This window comes from Salvelinus sp. IW2-2015, linkage group LG22, assembly GCF_002910315.2.
Source record: "Salvelinus sp. IW2-2015 linkage group LG22, ASM291031v2, whole genome shotgun sequence".
Taxonomy (NCBI): domain Eukaryota; kingdom Metazoa; phylum Chordata; class Actinopteri; order Salmoniformes; family Salmonidae; genus Salvelinus; species Salvelinus sp. IW2-2015.
In genome coordinates, this window is record NC_036862.1 from 9,421,890 (window position 1) to 9,437,542 (window position 15,653).

The window sequence follows — 15,653 nt, forward strand, 5'->3', positions numbered from 1 at the left end:
AGCTGCCAGATATATATCTTAACAAGGACAGTACTTGATATGTACTTGATAAGGACCACAAATTATTTATTATGATCGTTAAATGTACTGTAGTGGTATTTTGAACAAGGGTAGTTTTGCACCAAAGCAAATCACACAATGTTCTGAATAAACCTACTAGGTAAGGATGATACATGAGAGGAGTTTCTGTTCTAAAGTCTTACAGGTTACCTACAATATGTCCATATCATACAACGTGGAAACAGTTACAAAACTATTCTTTCAATATATTTTACAAAAATGGCAAAAGAAAAGCAAGTGAGTGTTGGTTGGAGGACAAGCCAAAGAAAGGAAGGAACAAAGAGAGAGAGAGAGAGAGAGAGAGAGAGAGAGAGAGGAGAGAGAGAGAGAGAGAGAGAGAGAGGAGAGAGAGAGAGAGGAGAGAGAGAGAAGAGAGAGAAGAGAGAGAGAGAGAGAGAGAGAGAGAGAGAGAGAGAGAGAGAGAGAGAGTGTCTGTGTACAGGGGAAGTATGGGGCTAGTAATTGGCATGGACTCCATGTTTCTCCTTTTGTGTGGCTGGATTTGATCTTTACACATTCTCGATGTTTGCTGCAGTCCTAAAACCGTCAACATTTCTTTACAGAGGCGCTGCTGTAAACCTTGATTCTGTAGCTTTGCTGGCTGTGGTARACTGCAGTGAATTTACATAGAAATGGGAAATTAACAGAAGGCAGGGACAGAGAGAGATCAGGACTTGACTTCAAACGATTAAATATAAAATATTATTTTTGAGTATTCGTAGTAAAATATTTTATTCACATATTTATTTGTGACAGTGATGAAGAATAATCATGCATTGGAATTGAGGGATTGTTTTGGTTTAGTCCCCGTATGGATAAGTGCCATCTAAATTGGTCTTGGCTCAGTGCAATTTCTCATCCAGTTTCTCGCAACCAATTTTTCACCACATTCCCCCTAATTTTCATACAAAAGTGTGTGGTTCAATGTTGAGGCAAAAATATTTCCCTCTTTTTCATTCAAGCACGCATTAGAGATGGGTTTGAGGATCAGAACAACTGAGTGGGGGAGAAAGAGGTGAAGATTCTCCTAAGAATCCTTTTCATCTTCTGCATTGCACATATACACACACACACACGCACACGCACACGCACACGCACAGCTTTTGCATGTTGTTGGATTGGATGTGTAATGATTCAGATGGGACTTGCCTCCTAAAGATTAGAAGCAACGGAATAAATAGCTGAATAGTGCGATGTATAAAACCCATTACTGCTAATGATGAGTCTCTAGGACCACATTCAGCTCTTTAATATTTAATAGATGTTCAAAATTGTAATTCTCTTTCTCTCATAAGTCCTTTACCCCACATGCACTGTTTCTAAAGAATTCATTTTTTTGTTCTTGGTTGCCGTTGAGTTTCCCTCGCTATGTTATGTTTGGCCATTTTAATCTGAAATAATCGTCCTCATCCCCAAGAGTTATAGCTGACAATCAGTTTTTTTGGGGGTGTTTTTTTTATGAAGGGGAGAACATTTGGCCTGTGCGTTGGAGCAAACTGCTGATTAAAATGTAGGCTCTTTAGAGTGCGGTAAGAATAGAGCAACGTCGGCGGATACGCCAAGCTAATTTAGCTGAATGTGTCTTAATGCAGGCAGACTGAGAATGAAGCCTCTTCCCTTTCCTTAAAGACAGGGAGCTAGACCAGAGAGAAGAGAGAGAGAGAGAGACAGAGAGAGAGAGAGAGAGAGAGAGAGAGAGAGAGAGAGAGAGAGAGAGAGAGAGAGAGAGAGACAGAGAGAGGGGGGAGTTGTGAAGGAGGAGATGGAGAGGATAGCGGGAGAGGTGAGAGAGAAAGCGAAGATGAGAGAGACCGCTGCCGTTTCATCAGCCGTGGCTAGTCATTCATTATGTACTGTGTGTGTATGTGTGTGTGTGTATGTGTGTGTGTGTGTGTGTGTGGAAGGGGGGGGGGGGGGCTGGGGCTGCGCTGATGGGGAGCAGGGATAATAGGGATGGGGTGTGCTGAGGCATGGAAATATGTCAGAACCAGCTTTCGTAGATAACAAACATGAAAACAAAACAAACATACCCCAGAAGTTAACAAGGCCAACAGCAATCAAAGAGATAAAACAGCGTCATTTGCTAGGCTGCCGCCGTCCCCGATATAGAAACCGCTTCTTTTTCGGTTCCAGGTTTCCATCACGCCCATAGCTTGACAGAATGTATTGCTGTAGCAGTACTACACACCCACTGTTCATCACCCCTTCTCCTGGTTTCTCGCACCATTCTCAGGGATACTGAGAGGCTCAGCTCATGTCTTCTCTATGTCAAGGGCTAAGGCTCACCCTAAACCCCCCACAGCACTGTTTCAACAAGGAGCCCGAAGGGCGTTATTGTCTGTGGACGCCAGAACCACACCCCACCCTTCTCTACCCTCCCCAGCCCCCATTTACGTACATGTGGGGACACGGAGCAACTGTTGCCCTCTATTCCCTCTGTCCATCCCATGGACGTGGTATGATTCGTGAGCAGGGGGCTGTTTGTACTTTGAAGTCTTAAGCACTAGACTTTAGGTTAATCGCCTGTCTCCTGATCCCCGGGCTTAGCCGCTCCTCTCTGCCTCCTCTGCCTTTCAGTGTGTGGCTCTCTCTCCGAGGTTGGAAAAAAAAACCTGGTTAAAAATAACACAGAAGCATCACACTGCAGCCGACCAGCCGCTCCGCTCCAAAGGTTGACAAGAAGGGTCCCGAGTGATGAACCTTCGTCCGCCCGCCGCGCACGCACAATCCAAATCAAATGATGAAATGAAAAAAGAATGCGTGCCTAGAACGAGCGCTGTGGCACGCACTCTGGGCCGCTAGCCTGATGTAACAATTGTCATTTTTCTTGAAATATATATTTTTTTGTGGCCGTAAGGATTAACCCTGGTGGTCATCTCAACCCCTCCCTTTCTCAGTAACGTTGATCTGCTCATTCTCCCTCCATTTCACCCCCTATCACACTAAGAAAGCTGCATTTAGACATGCTAGTGATATGAAGGGAGTGTGTGACTTTTCTTTCTTTCTGATGCTATAGCCAAACACAATAGGGTGGAACTGATATCTAAGCAGAAAGATACAGTATTTGAGGGGAGGACTTAAAGTGGAACTCACAGTGTTTCAACTACTTTGCAGACATGAAACAGACAAACATAATATTAGTAAAAAAATATCAAATTCACAGTTTATGCTTCAAAGCAACTTTATAAGAGGTTGAGAGAATAGATGGATGCAGTTCAATGCATTATTAATATCATTCACCAATACATTTCTTGGTAAGCCTATCAGGTTGTAAATCACAGCTGGCCTGATACATTGTTTGCTGCCTTCACCCATTCGGGATTCACTCTTTCAGTTTCAATGAATCAATATTTTGAACAAATACAGATGACTGTAACTAAGTCTGGGAATGTCAATACAATCAAACTAGCAAGGGCAATGATCACAAGTCAGCCATAACGTAGCTAATAGGCTAGCGCACATGTGTCAAGGCCCGATACACAAGCGAGTAGGAAACACAAGCGAGTATAAATCAGTCAACAGTTGAGTCATCAACTAATTACAGCTTGATGCGCTCGCATCGGTGAATTCAACTTCAATTGCGCTGCTTTCGCGTGTCTTGTTTACAGCGCGTCGCAGAGGGAAAGTGTGCAGACACATGCCACAGTCCTAGCTAGGCTAATAAAAATGTTGCAGTCAGGCTTCGGTTTTTAAAGCTTGACAATGAATAACCAAAAAACCATGCAAAGGGGAACAATGTAAGCCAATAACTGCAACATTTGAGCAGTAGCCTAGGCTGGCCACTCAACTACATTGCATTTTGAGTGTAACATACAGCCATTCAGCAATCAACCACAACGGTGATCCATGCAGTGCAACGATTTTTAAAAACATGTTACAGTACATGTTTAAATGTTACAACAACCTACAGCTATGTTTTGTTGTTTGGAGTTATTAAACACTTTTTGATTAGGGTCGCAGCTGATTATGCACATCTGCAGCAAGCATAGCAGCAAAGGCTGGACAAATATTATGTATCTCTTTTGTTTAAAAATGTTAAAATGTTATACACAGCATCCTATGTAGATAGAGTAAGTGGACATTATAAAGGGCCATATCTTCTCAAGTAAAACAATGGCTGGCGAATTTGTTGTGTTTTTTCAATATGGCCCGTGCTTTGATTGAGTTTGACTTCCTTGGGCTAGCGTATCTACTTATTTTTGCTAGCTATTTCAGCAAGATAAAAAACATGGAGACTAGCGTTAACTAGCTAGCTAACCGCTGGGAGGAGTGTAGTGAGTGACCAACTTTTCCCCCTCATAATGTTCCGGTGGCTACAACTAAAGATTCAGATGTCATTTGGTTAGCTAGAAAATAAATGTTAATGCTGAACTTAGTTGTCAATCAAATGTATTTGGCATCAATCAAATAGGCAGGCAGGCAGGAAAGTTCCCATTCAGTTGTCAAAACTTGGGTTGGGACATGCATTGGCAACCAAGCTGCAGGAGGAGCAGGCCAGTATTCCCCATCCTTTATCAGTGCAATTTTAATGACCAACTAGCAGAAAAAGTTTTAGAGGGTTTATCTAATGTTCCCTCATTCCATTTGTAGCTCATCTCGCTCTGGTTAGCATTAGTTATTGATATTGTTGTTGTTGATGTGCATAAGCAACTGAGGGAGAGATAGCTGTATCTTTTCATCGTTGTTTGATCAATAGGACTGTGAAGTTGGCAAATGTAAGAGGACTCCCGTGGTATTTGCAGAAATCCATTCAAGTCTATTTTGTGGCTTTTGGTGAACGTGTTCTAATGATCTAAAGTCACACTGTGGCTACTGCCTGGGAACACACAGTTCAGTTCAAAGTGAATGATGGCAGGCCCGTGTCGCAAATGGCTTATTTTCATTATAGGCCTACTGTAGCTCAAATTGGCTATGGCGCACTGGTCTGCATAGACTCTGGTCCTGAACAAGACAAATGTTTTTTGGGGGGGTTTAGTTTTACTGCAGTGTCTATTAATTGTCCAAAAGCACGGTCGCTCTCCCACTCTATATTGCTATAGTATTTTCACAAATGCCTTACTATACGTCATTCCCAAACATTCTATGAATTTATGAATCTGCGAAAATGACCATATTTAAGTGCTCGCTTGTCAGAAAATGTAAAAAGAAAAAGTGTCATTCTCCCTGGGGGTATATAGTAACTGCCCCTGAACAAGGCAGTTAACCCACTGTTCCCCGGTAGGCCGTCATTGTAAATAAGAATTTGTTCTTAACTGACTTGCCTAGTTATATAAAGATTTAAAAAATATGAACAGTTTTTAATAAGATTTCATGTTGCTAAAATGCTGTCACTTCCACTTTAACTGTATTAAGAAAGCAGTGCATTCGATATGGATTGTGATCAAAAATAGGATCTTAAATGATTTGGGTCAGTATATTCACATATCCTATAATGTATAGTACATGAACATATGTACGTGTGTTGCAAACACACACACACAAGCACACACACGTACATACACACATACACACCAACTTTGCTCAGAGTCGTGGCTGGCTCTGATCCCAAACCTGGGTCCTAGATCATGCATTAAGTGACCTCATGAGGCCTGCCATCTAACAAGTGCTGATGAGGCCCAAAATAGCCTGTCCTTGTGGGGCTGAGGTGGGGCCACGTCCGTCCGAGGAGCCTCAGTGTGCTGCTGAGCCGGGCCGACGGGCCGCTCTGCCAGGACGTGTTCACTCACAGACCCTAACACACTGTGACAACATGGAGCGGTGAAGAGAGAGAGAGAGAGAGAGGACTGAGAGGAAGACCTTCTCCTTCCCACTCCAATGGAAACAGGGCTGATGCTGTGTTCAGGCTTTTAGGCTTGGAAGTACCATTCAGCCATAAGTAATACAACACCACTGTCCACTTAGCCCCCTCAAGGCCTTCATTAACAGAAGAATCCTGAGCTGCGAACTTTAAGTCACTAGGGAATGGCAGTGTGTTTTGAGATGGGCTTCCCAGCCTATGTCAAACACTAGCTAACCAGAGGAGGCGATGGATGGCATGCTCAGAAATGTTGGCGACCACAATCTTATCGGATTGTTTTTACAGACTTCCCTTGTCACAGTGGATTACAATAACTCAGAACATTGGTGTGCCGCTGGGTAGGAATTTTTCTCACGCATATTTAATAAAAGGGGACTAGTAATGAATTGTTCTAGTATCCATGGCAACTGCTGACCTCCATCCTCCGTCTTGGTCCCATTCCCGGTCCAAGCCTTGCAGACAGATATAGTACATTACATTGCGGCTACACATGTATTTGTCATTAAAACATTTTTTTTTTTTTAACAAAACATACACATTCAAACAGCGTACAGACGTATGCAAACATCAATTACATCACACCTGCCCAGACCCACCTGCTCACACCCCTATCCCCAGTGCCCGCATCACTCTCCGCCACATGGCCTCAAACTGCACCATTTTGTTTCTCTCCATCGCCCACGCACTTTCAACATTTAGTGAATAAATAAAACATTTGAACTTTCCATTCTGTTAACGATGGAGGATTGGTTGATTTCCAGTTTTTAAGTATATGTTTTGTCTACACATTTATAAATACTGGACATATGACATACACACACATAAATACTATCTTAACACGAGATATGTTAGTTTTGCTTCCACAAAAGCCTGATCTAAACCTGATCTAAGATTCCTCTCCACACATACTGTAAAGCGGCAAATGGATAAACCTGTAATTCAAAAACATGAAACACTCTCCTTCAAATGACCTTTCCCTCCCAAATACACACACGCATGGAAGCACGCTCACACACACACACATCCATACATACACACAGTGGCACATTTGTCCTTCCTTCCTAAGAGATTTAACCCAACATTAGCGGGTGCATATCCTTGTCAGACAACAAATATCTTGTTGTGCCTCTCTCTACCGGCTTCCCTACGAATGGGATCGATACTTGCCGGAGGAAGTGACCTTTTCCTGAGCCAGCTGATGAATCTGAAGGTTAAAAATGGCATAACATATTTTCTGCTGGCCAACGGTCCTCCTGAGACAAGAGAGAGGGGGCGGTTGGGGGGGGGGGTTGGTGGAGAGGTTACATTGCTCTGTTTTATTTTTTCATACGTTACAGCGATTTTCCTGACGTCGCTTTTAATTTAGGAGATGAACGGCCCACGCTGCTTGCGCTAGGCACGGCTGTATAGATTAGCCGGCGCTGTGTGCTGTTCCAATGAGTACAGTTATTAGATTCAGGATGCTGGTTAATGAAATAGACTGGGCTTGGTGATGTTGCAGAGGGAAGGGTGGGCTGAAACGACGCAGCCACCTTAAAGCAATCACTTATGTCTTTCCAATGGAGGAGAACCTCTGCGTTACTACAGGGTTAGGGATCATTTTAAGAGTTGAGGTTTACGGTTCTTTTAAGAGATTAGAACAAAGACCGATAGTTTACTGCGTAGGATCTTCATGGTCGCTTACATGTTGATTTTCTGAACCGTTAAGAATATAAACAATATTGTTTCTGTGACCGACCAGAATAAGATCCACATTTCAATTTGAAACGAAATCACTGAAGCACAATTCCTTGTAATTGACCACAAAGCCTCAGTTATATCAGATGATCATCACAGAAACCAGAGAATATTTTACATTATTCAGGAGTTGCTAGGGTCATGCCGTGGGGGAGGGCTCATGTTGTATGGGAAGCGATTGTTTATACAGTGCAGAGTCACTCAACTATGAAACTATTTCTGTATCACAACAAATAGCCCTCTACAGTCAATTACACATGGTGTGCTAGTCACAACTACAATGCATTTTGGTGTCCGATGGTGGAGCGTGACACATTTTGGGAGAAATTCCAATTCCATATCCCACATTTCCACTTTTCCACTCACTCACATCTAACTCGAAGTTAACCTGACTCCTGATTTCCTTTGCATTAATGGGCTACTTCCTGTGTGGACAGGGCAATAACAGGAAGTAGGAAGCAGGTGTTCCAGCATGGGGTGAAAGGTCACAGGAAACTGCGGTTGGCCAGAGGAAATCACTGGAGGGAGGATTCTGAAAACATTTGAGACCAAAGGCAGCAGGGCACAGCGTAAAGTTGACACAACTCACTGTCATCGTGTTATTTTAGACATCACAGTCTCGCCATAGTGGGCTGTTGTTGCCTTGAAATGCCAGATCAGATCAAAGTTAGCTAGCACAACAACGCTATTTAGCATTTCAGCTAAATTAGTCATCTATTAGCCTCGGTATCAGTTTGAATATTGAACGTCGCTCCATGTTAAGTGAGATTCAGTGTCAGTGGGTGTGAATGGTTTTTTGTGCCTGCCTGTTTGTCTGTCCTGAGTAATTTGATTGAGTTAGGCGTTTAGCTTTTATTTTTTTTGTAAGCTGCCTGTGCTCCTGCCTGTCCTGTCTCCATTTGGCTAGTGGAGATTAGCGGCCTGGCTCACAGAGAGCCAGGCTGGCAGCTGTTGCTTAACATGACTTTACATCTTATCTTACATCTCTCACTCACTCTGCTCCCTAGGGCGACCAACAACGAGACACATGCCATGACAGCCGTGCTCGTGACAACAACCACGTTCAAACAATAACCACACACACAACCATAATAAGCCCTCAAAGCGCATGCGCTGTGCCTTTCGGTTGAGTATGGACGAAACCAGACTATTGGCGTTTGGAGAAGAGCTTACATTACTAATAGTCCAGCAATCAACAGGCTACACTGTCTGTCTGTGTGTAACTCAAACACAGAATCCTTCCATACAGCACTCTCAAACTCATTATTATTAATAGTAAAAGAGAGGCACGGGAAATATTTCTGCCTAAAATAACTGCCCTTTATATCAGATGCCATAGGAGCTGTTCTTTCTCCAGCCCTGCCATCAATCCATCGTTGGATTGATCCAAGTTCACTCCAAGTTCACTCAAAAGCTTAACGGAACGATTCACCCATTTTGAATGTTATTTCGTTTTAGTGTATCTCTGAGTGATGCGCTATCAATTCCCGGGGTCATTTCATGTTTTCATGTGCATCTGAGCTAACGGCCGTTCAAGCAGGCACAAATACAGCTGGTGTGACGAGTTTTGCATCGAGATGCAACAAAAACGTATAACATTCAAAATGAGTGAATCTTTCCTTTAAATACTGGTTTGTGTATCCGAGTGCATTAGTTTCGATATATACTGTATGTGTGTGTGTTCCTGGAAAATAGTGTGTGTGTGTGCATGCGTGCTTGTATAATGTGTGTGTACGTGTATATTATGCATAAATTCCTGACTATATCAGAACTGCAAAGTGTCCACTCTGCAGTAACTTTTTCCCAGTGGACTATTCTTTGCCCAGCAGAGAGGTGTGTTTAACTCGTCTGATAACTCCTACAATTACACAAGTTAATAATCAGGCTGGCCGCGCGGCAGGAGAAGGAGCAGGAGCCGCCATCGGCAGGCCCTTGTGTTGTGTTCCACGAATTTAGGTTATGGCCTCCCATCACTGAGTCAGCTCAGTAAGCACAGAAGGGACAACGCCATGAGGGATTAGCATGGCTGAAAACACAGCACAGATACCAGAAAAGAACTCAAGTTCTGAATTATTAATACCCAACATGTGCTCTTTGTCCTAAAGGGTAATTGAATTAATGGGACGATAAATAGATGAGCAGGGTCAATGTTGCAGATGAAAACAATGCAGGTCCTCCCCGAAAGATCAATGGAGTGCAATCATCAAGTGGCCAGAAGTGATAATCACTTAAAGGGATTGGGAGGGGGAATCAATGGCTTGGCTAACTGAGCCTGGTCTGTGTTGGTATGGACTGGTGGACTCTGAAAGGCCAAACAACAGAGTTCTATATGAAAAAATACAGTGACAATTCTTCTTGTAATTTTCATTCGATGGTTCCGCTATGGTTGATTTTCCAGGAAGTGGAAGGTGGAGAGGATGATGGAAAGAGCAAATCATCTGGATAGAACGCCGCAGCATAAATGAGCTGAAAGTCTCAGCCCTGATGTGGATTTTGGAGGATGGCTTTTGCCACGTCTAACACCTCATCTATGTGTTTTAGCTGGATGACACTTATGAGCCACACTTCCTCTGCGGTGCTGGGAGAGCTTCCTTCCAGACCCTGGCCTGTGTGATAGCTAGTGACAGGTTGAGGGTAGTGAGGCTAGCGACCCGTGGTTAATGTCACATGTGTGGCTTTAAGGGGGCCTATCTGGAAGAGCAAGAAACCCCACACCCCAGCCTCCGTGTCCTGTCTGAGTGGATTATATCACAGCCGGAGGATGTCTCTTTCTGTCTGTTAACATGGAAGCCTGGAACACTCCCTCCCTGCATCGAGCAGACACAAAATCAGAGCTTGGCCACAAACTCACACGGGAATGATTCTTTAGATTGGGCCTTCTTTGAAAGACAAATAATAATGACTTCCACCCCTTGTTGTGAGATGGTAGCTGCCAACACACAGACAATGGAGTGAGGCTATATAGAAACTAATGACTGTGATTAGAATCATCCATTTTGGTCTGACTAGCTCAGGGGTCAACATTTTGGCTAAGCTACCGCAATGATTCTCCTCCATAAGGGTTCAGTCCAGGATTGTCAGTTTGCTCAGTCATATTCATACCTACCGACCCAACACACACCTACAACCACACACTCACGTGCACACAGACACTTTCATTGCCTCAGTTGGGATGAAATAGGTACAAAAAACACATGGAAAAATCCCTTCTACATTCACTATACACTCTCAGGTTGAAGTCTCATTTAGTCCAGGGAGAGAATGTAGTCTCGGTCTCAACACTAGAGGGTCTTGAGAGAAAAGAAGCAGGGGTTGGGATCATGGTAACGAYCTTCACCTGTTTGATGCGGTCAGGGTTGACGGTGGTCTGTGGCTGCAGTATGCTGACCGGTTCTGATTTCTGGCTGCTCTGCGGCATCTCCCGCACCTTCTCAGCGATGAAGTTATGGACTCCATTCAGAGCCTCCACTGTCCCCTGGATCAGACACACCCGCTCTGTCGTGCCTTGAGAACAGACGGAAGCACATACAGAACATGACATACTAACTTAAAGATTTTGGCTCCTATAAAGGAGCATTGGTTGTTGACAAATACATATAGAACATATGCAATATTAATTACTGGTAATGTACTCTCATTACCAATCAAGCATCTAGAGAAAATGTCATTTTATGAATATGTGTAGGCCTAATCAAATTTCAAAAGTTTCACTTCTGGTCTTTCCCAAGATGGCGGCCAACATAGGAATTGTGTAATAGTATTTGCACGTCATAAAACACAACCCTGTAATTTCTAAATACAGTCTCGTCTAATGGGTTCCCCATAGCAGACGCTCCCTACAGTATTTATGCAATGACCCAATATTGTTTTTTTCTATTTCAGTTTCCTGACTTCACATCTCCCATCTGTGAAAGTAATAGCAGTAACGCCTGGTCAAATTCCATTAGTAAAGTCATACAGGGTCAGAAGGATGAATACAGCCTGGTCACAGATCTGTTTTGTACTGTTTTGCCAACTCCTATTGTCATTGTCATACCAAAAGTATCATATAGGAGTTGTGTATACATCACAAACAGATCTGGGACCAGGCTAGGATGAAAATACTCAATTGACTAGAACCATGCCTAAATGAAGTCCATGACTATTATACTATGGTGTGTCAGGTCATTTGAAATGTACACAGTGATGATATACCTAATGAAGCCTGTTAGGCAGCATGAATACTACTGAGTAATTAAGATCACCCAAGGTCAAAGTGCGCTTACAGTAATACAGCAGATTAAGGATCTATGTCATGCTATATGCACTAGTCCTATATATACAGTATATATATATATATATATATATATATATATATACAGTGGCTTGTGAAAGTATTCACCCCCTTGGCATTTTTCCTATTTTGTTGCCTTACAACCTGGAATTAAAATAGATTTTTTTGGGGGGGTTTGTTCCATTTGATTTACACAACATTCCTACCACTTAGAAGATGCAAAATATTTTTTCTTGTGAAACAAACAAGAAATAATACAAAAAAACGGAAAACTTGAGCGTGCATGACTATTCAGCCCCCTCAAAGTCAATACTTTGTAGAGCCACCTTTTGCAGCAATTACAGCTGCAAGTCTCTTGGGGTATGTCTCTATAAGCTTGGCACATCTAGCCACTGGGATTTTTGCAAGGGGGATGAATAATTTTGCAAGGCACTGTACTAGCAACCCATCTGCTACATTCATTATCAACCATTTGGTTTCACTATTGCATGTCTACAACCATGATTAGCAGTGAGACAAATGTTTAAAACGTCCACATGGCCACATCTGTTCAGTGTTACACTGTACTGCGATCCCATGACAGGATGAAGTTGTGAACGCAGCTGAAGCAACAGCCACATGGCTATGGAGTGTCTTGTTGTTCAGAGAATGGGCTACAGTACATAATGACTAGTGTTGGACAGGGAGTCTACTGAAAGACTTCATATTGCAACTAATTCAATAGTAACACGAGTCATTGACTGGTCTGACATTGGAGTGTCCCTCAGGAGGGGAATTGGACAATAAAAGGGTTCATTTACAATGTCGACCTCTGCGTTACCAGTACTATACAGTATGCACTTCATTTTTAGGTCCAGATTCTATCAGCCTTGCTTGCTACAGACCTTGGTTAATTATCTTCCTCTACTGCCTTTATCAGCTGCATTGGCGCCATGCATCCAAGACCAACACAACTTCTCTCTGTGTAAATATATCGTCACCGTTCTCTCAGAACATGTGTGTTTAGACCATGAAAGGAAAGCAACCCGCCTAAAAGCCCTCATAACGTGTCAGAAACTAGGCCAGTCCCAAACCAAGCCCTCTCCCTCTCTCTCCCTTCCTCCCTCTTTTTRTCCCCCTCTCCCTCTCCCTGTTTCCCTCCCTCTCTCTTCTGTTAGGGCAGGACTGACATTTGTCCTTATCGCCTCCGACCAGTCGCAGCGTCCTGCTTCCTCCTTTCCCTCCATTGTTTTCTTGGGCCAATGGGGTTGAGTTTGGCCCTACGCAGTACCAGTTGCGGCGAGCTATTAATACAGAGAAATTTAGGAATCTCAGACTGTGGGTTGGGGTAAAGAGCCTCTGTGAGTTTCTGACAGCTGGTATCCCAGGGTAATCTGGGCCCGACCAATCAGCCAGTGGATTATTAGGGCAGAGATGGCCATTGTCTTGGCATGTTGATGTGGGTAGGAGGGGTGGGGAGGGGAGGGCAGACTGGTTATACCGCAGCAAAGGCCATCCTATCAAATTGTACCTTTTTTGCCACTGTTTTCCTGTATTTTCAATTGTATAGGTCATTTCTATAGATAGGCAGAGAGTCTAAGGTTTGATATTCAGCAGCACAGTTGAACCCTACTAGTRAAATGAAGGCCTAGGAAAGTGATGACTATTGTAATGTAGCTAAAGGGGAAAAGTGTGTGCGTGTGTGTGTGTGCGTGCGTGGGTGGGAGGGGGTAATCCTGCAGGAGAAGTGTCACTGTTTGAAAAAGCTTTTCCCTGCTATGTTGACATCTCCCACAGTGCTCACAGAGCATGCTCAGTTGCCAGTCCCATCCCTACTACTCGTGTTGGTCTGACTAACCTCTACCTGGTTACTGCTATAGTTACAGTTACTATGGCAGGGAAACCCCTTGTTTCCTCCCAATCAAAAGCACACAAGACTGCTTAAAAGTATTTAGTACTTTCTTATTTACAATTTCTACGGGTGAAGGATTTCCTGCTGCAATAATCTGAACCTGAAATGAATGAAAATATGAATACAACTGAGCTGTTGATGGGCATTATAGGGAACAGGTCAAATATTTTCTTCAAATGTGGTCAGATGAACCACGTTTTGGAGCCTTTGGCCTGACACAAGTCATTGAGAAGCACTTCATGTAGTAGATGGATGGCCTGGCTGGGAGAATTCAGCTCAGCAACAACTGCCATGCTGAGAGCGATGGGCCATTTCAAGAGCAGTTGTTTTTATGGAATCATTAATTGTGTGACTCATTCATTCCCCGCACGAACGGGCAGAGAGGGGAGCTGCTGAGAGATGATGTGTGCCCTGGCCTCCCCTGCCCCTGAGAGCATGACAAACCTCACATGCAGCAGCAGCAGAGGGGGCAACCCCCCGCCTAAATGTCCTCTTACACAGTTCTTAAATACACACTTCTGGCTAATTCTGGTGGACGTCCAATGACCTGTCTCTTATACACATCTAGATGTGTATAAGAGACAGCCCCTGGCCCTGGCTAATCCCACCAAACTGTGTACCTTTGATCTAATAGAAGGATTATCGGCCTATTATAGGTGAGACTTTCATCCATTTTGTTTCAATGGGTTAAATATCATCAAATAGAGGAAATGTGATGAGGCAGAATCACTCAGCCATGTCACATATGCTGTGTTTATTCTAGGCTGCCTGTGTAAAAAAATATCATAATTCSCCTGCCTGTGTAAAAAAATATCATAATTCCCCTGCCTGTGTAAAAAAATATCATAATTCCCCTGCCTGTGTAAAAAAATATCATAATTCCCCTGCCTGTGTAAAAAAATATCATAATTCCCCTGCCTGTGTAAATGCAGAACAAAAACAAATCCAGATTAAAAAAAAGCTCTGAGACACTCGAAGTGTGTTGTTCTCATGGGTAAACAGAATGCATACTCTCCAGTATCCTTATGGTCAAATTATGGTGTTAAACTATTTCTAGATTACAGGTTAACAAGTCACACCACAAAGGTTGAATAGATCAAAAACCCTCGTCTCCAAGGGAAGAACTCACTGTCATTTAGAAAGTGCTGACCACAAGCTGGTACCAGCCTAGCAGAGAGAGATTGATTTGATTCATTGATTGACAGGGCACTGAACCCATAGAAATGGCTTAATGACCCGGCCCAGCTCCAGGGACAAAGTAGGCAGAGCTATCTGTCTCAGCAGACAGGGGGACACTGTAGCAGAAGACTCTGCCTGCCTGCCTGTTCTGACTAGGTTTTGGAACATGAACTCTCACCCGTGGAAGGGGTTACAGATGTTTCCTGGCTTGATGACCATCAGAGAGAGAGAGAGAGCGAGGAAAAAAAGAGTGTGTGAGAAAGAGTCAACGAGGACGACTAAGAGACAGGGGAGAATATAAAAACAGGCTTCACCCTTCCTCTGTGACTCGTATTTTCCTGTCCACCCATCGCGGCTCACTTGATTGCACTTTTGAAACAGATGGGTCCCCTGAGTGTCAAGGGGGCTCATTGTCTAGCCCTACACACAAAGCAGGAGAGAGAGGTGCTGGGAGACAGGGGACTCCAGGGATGCAATGTGTTTATGTGTGTTTTGTTGGAGAGAAGGAGGAGGGTTGGTTCAGTCCAGACCCATGACTATTCCTCCTAGTCACCCAGGCAACCGGCAGGCCCCCCGAAAATATTACGGGGCAGCTGTTGCCTGTTGGGTGACGTAATGTGCTATTATTTAAAAAGGAGAGGTTGCATGTGAGGCGACTACACTGAATGTGGACGTTGCATGTGCTTATGCAATCATGAACAGTAAGGGAGGAGGCG

At 43.6% G+C, this 15,653-nt stretch overlaps 1 protein-coding gene across 4 annotated transcripts in view; it reads right to left on the reverse strand.

Annotated features, from left to right (window-relative positions):
- LOC111949383 (RNA-binding protein Nova-1-like) overlaps positions 1-15,653 on the reverse strand; it is a 65,264-nt gene that overhangs the window by 9,817 nt on the left and 39,794 nt on the right. For all 4 annotated transcript variants that reach the window (XM_023966492.2, XM_023966493.2, XM_023966489.2 and 1 more), the window contains one exon: positions 10,932-11,098. In XM_023966492.2, the coding sequence (XP_023822260.1) occupies positions 10,932-11,098 (167 nt within the window). The remainder of the gene's footprint in view (positions 1-10,931; positions 11,099-15,653) is intronic.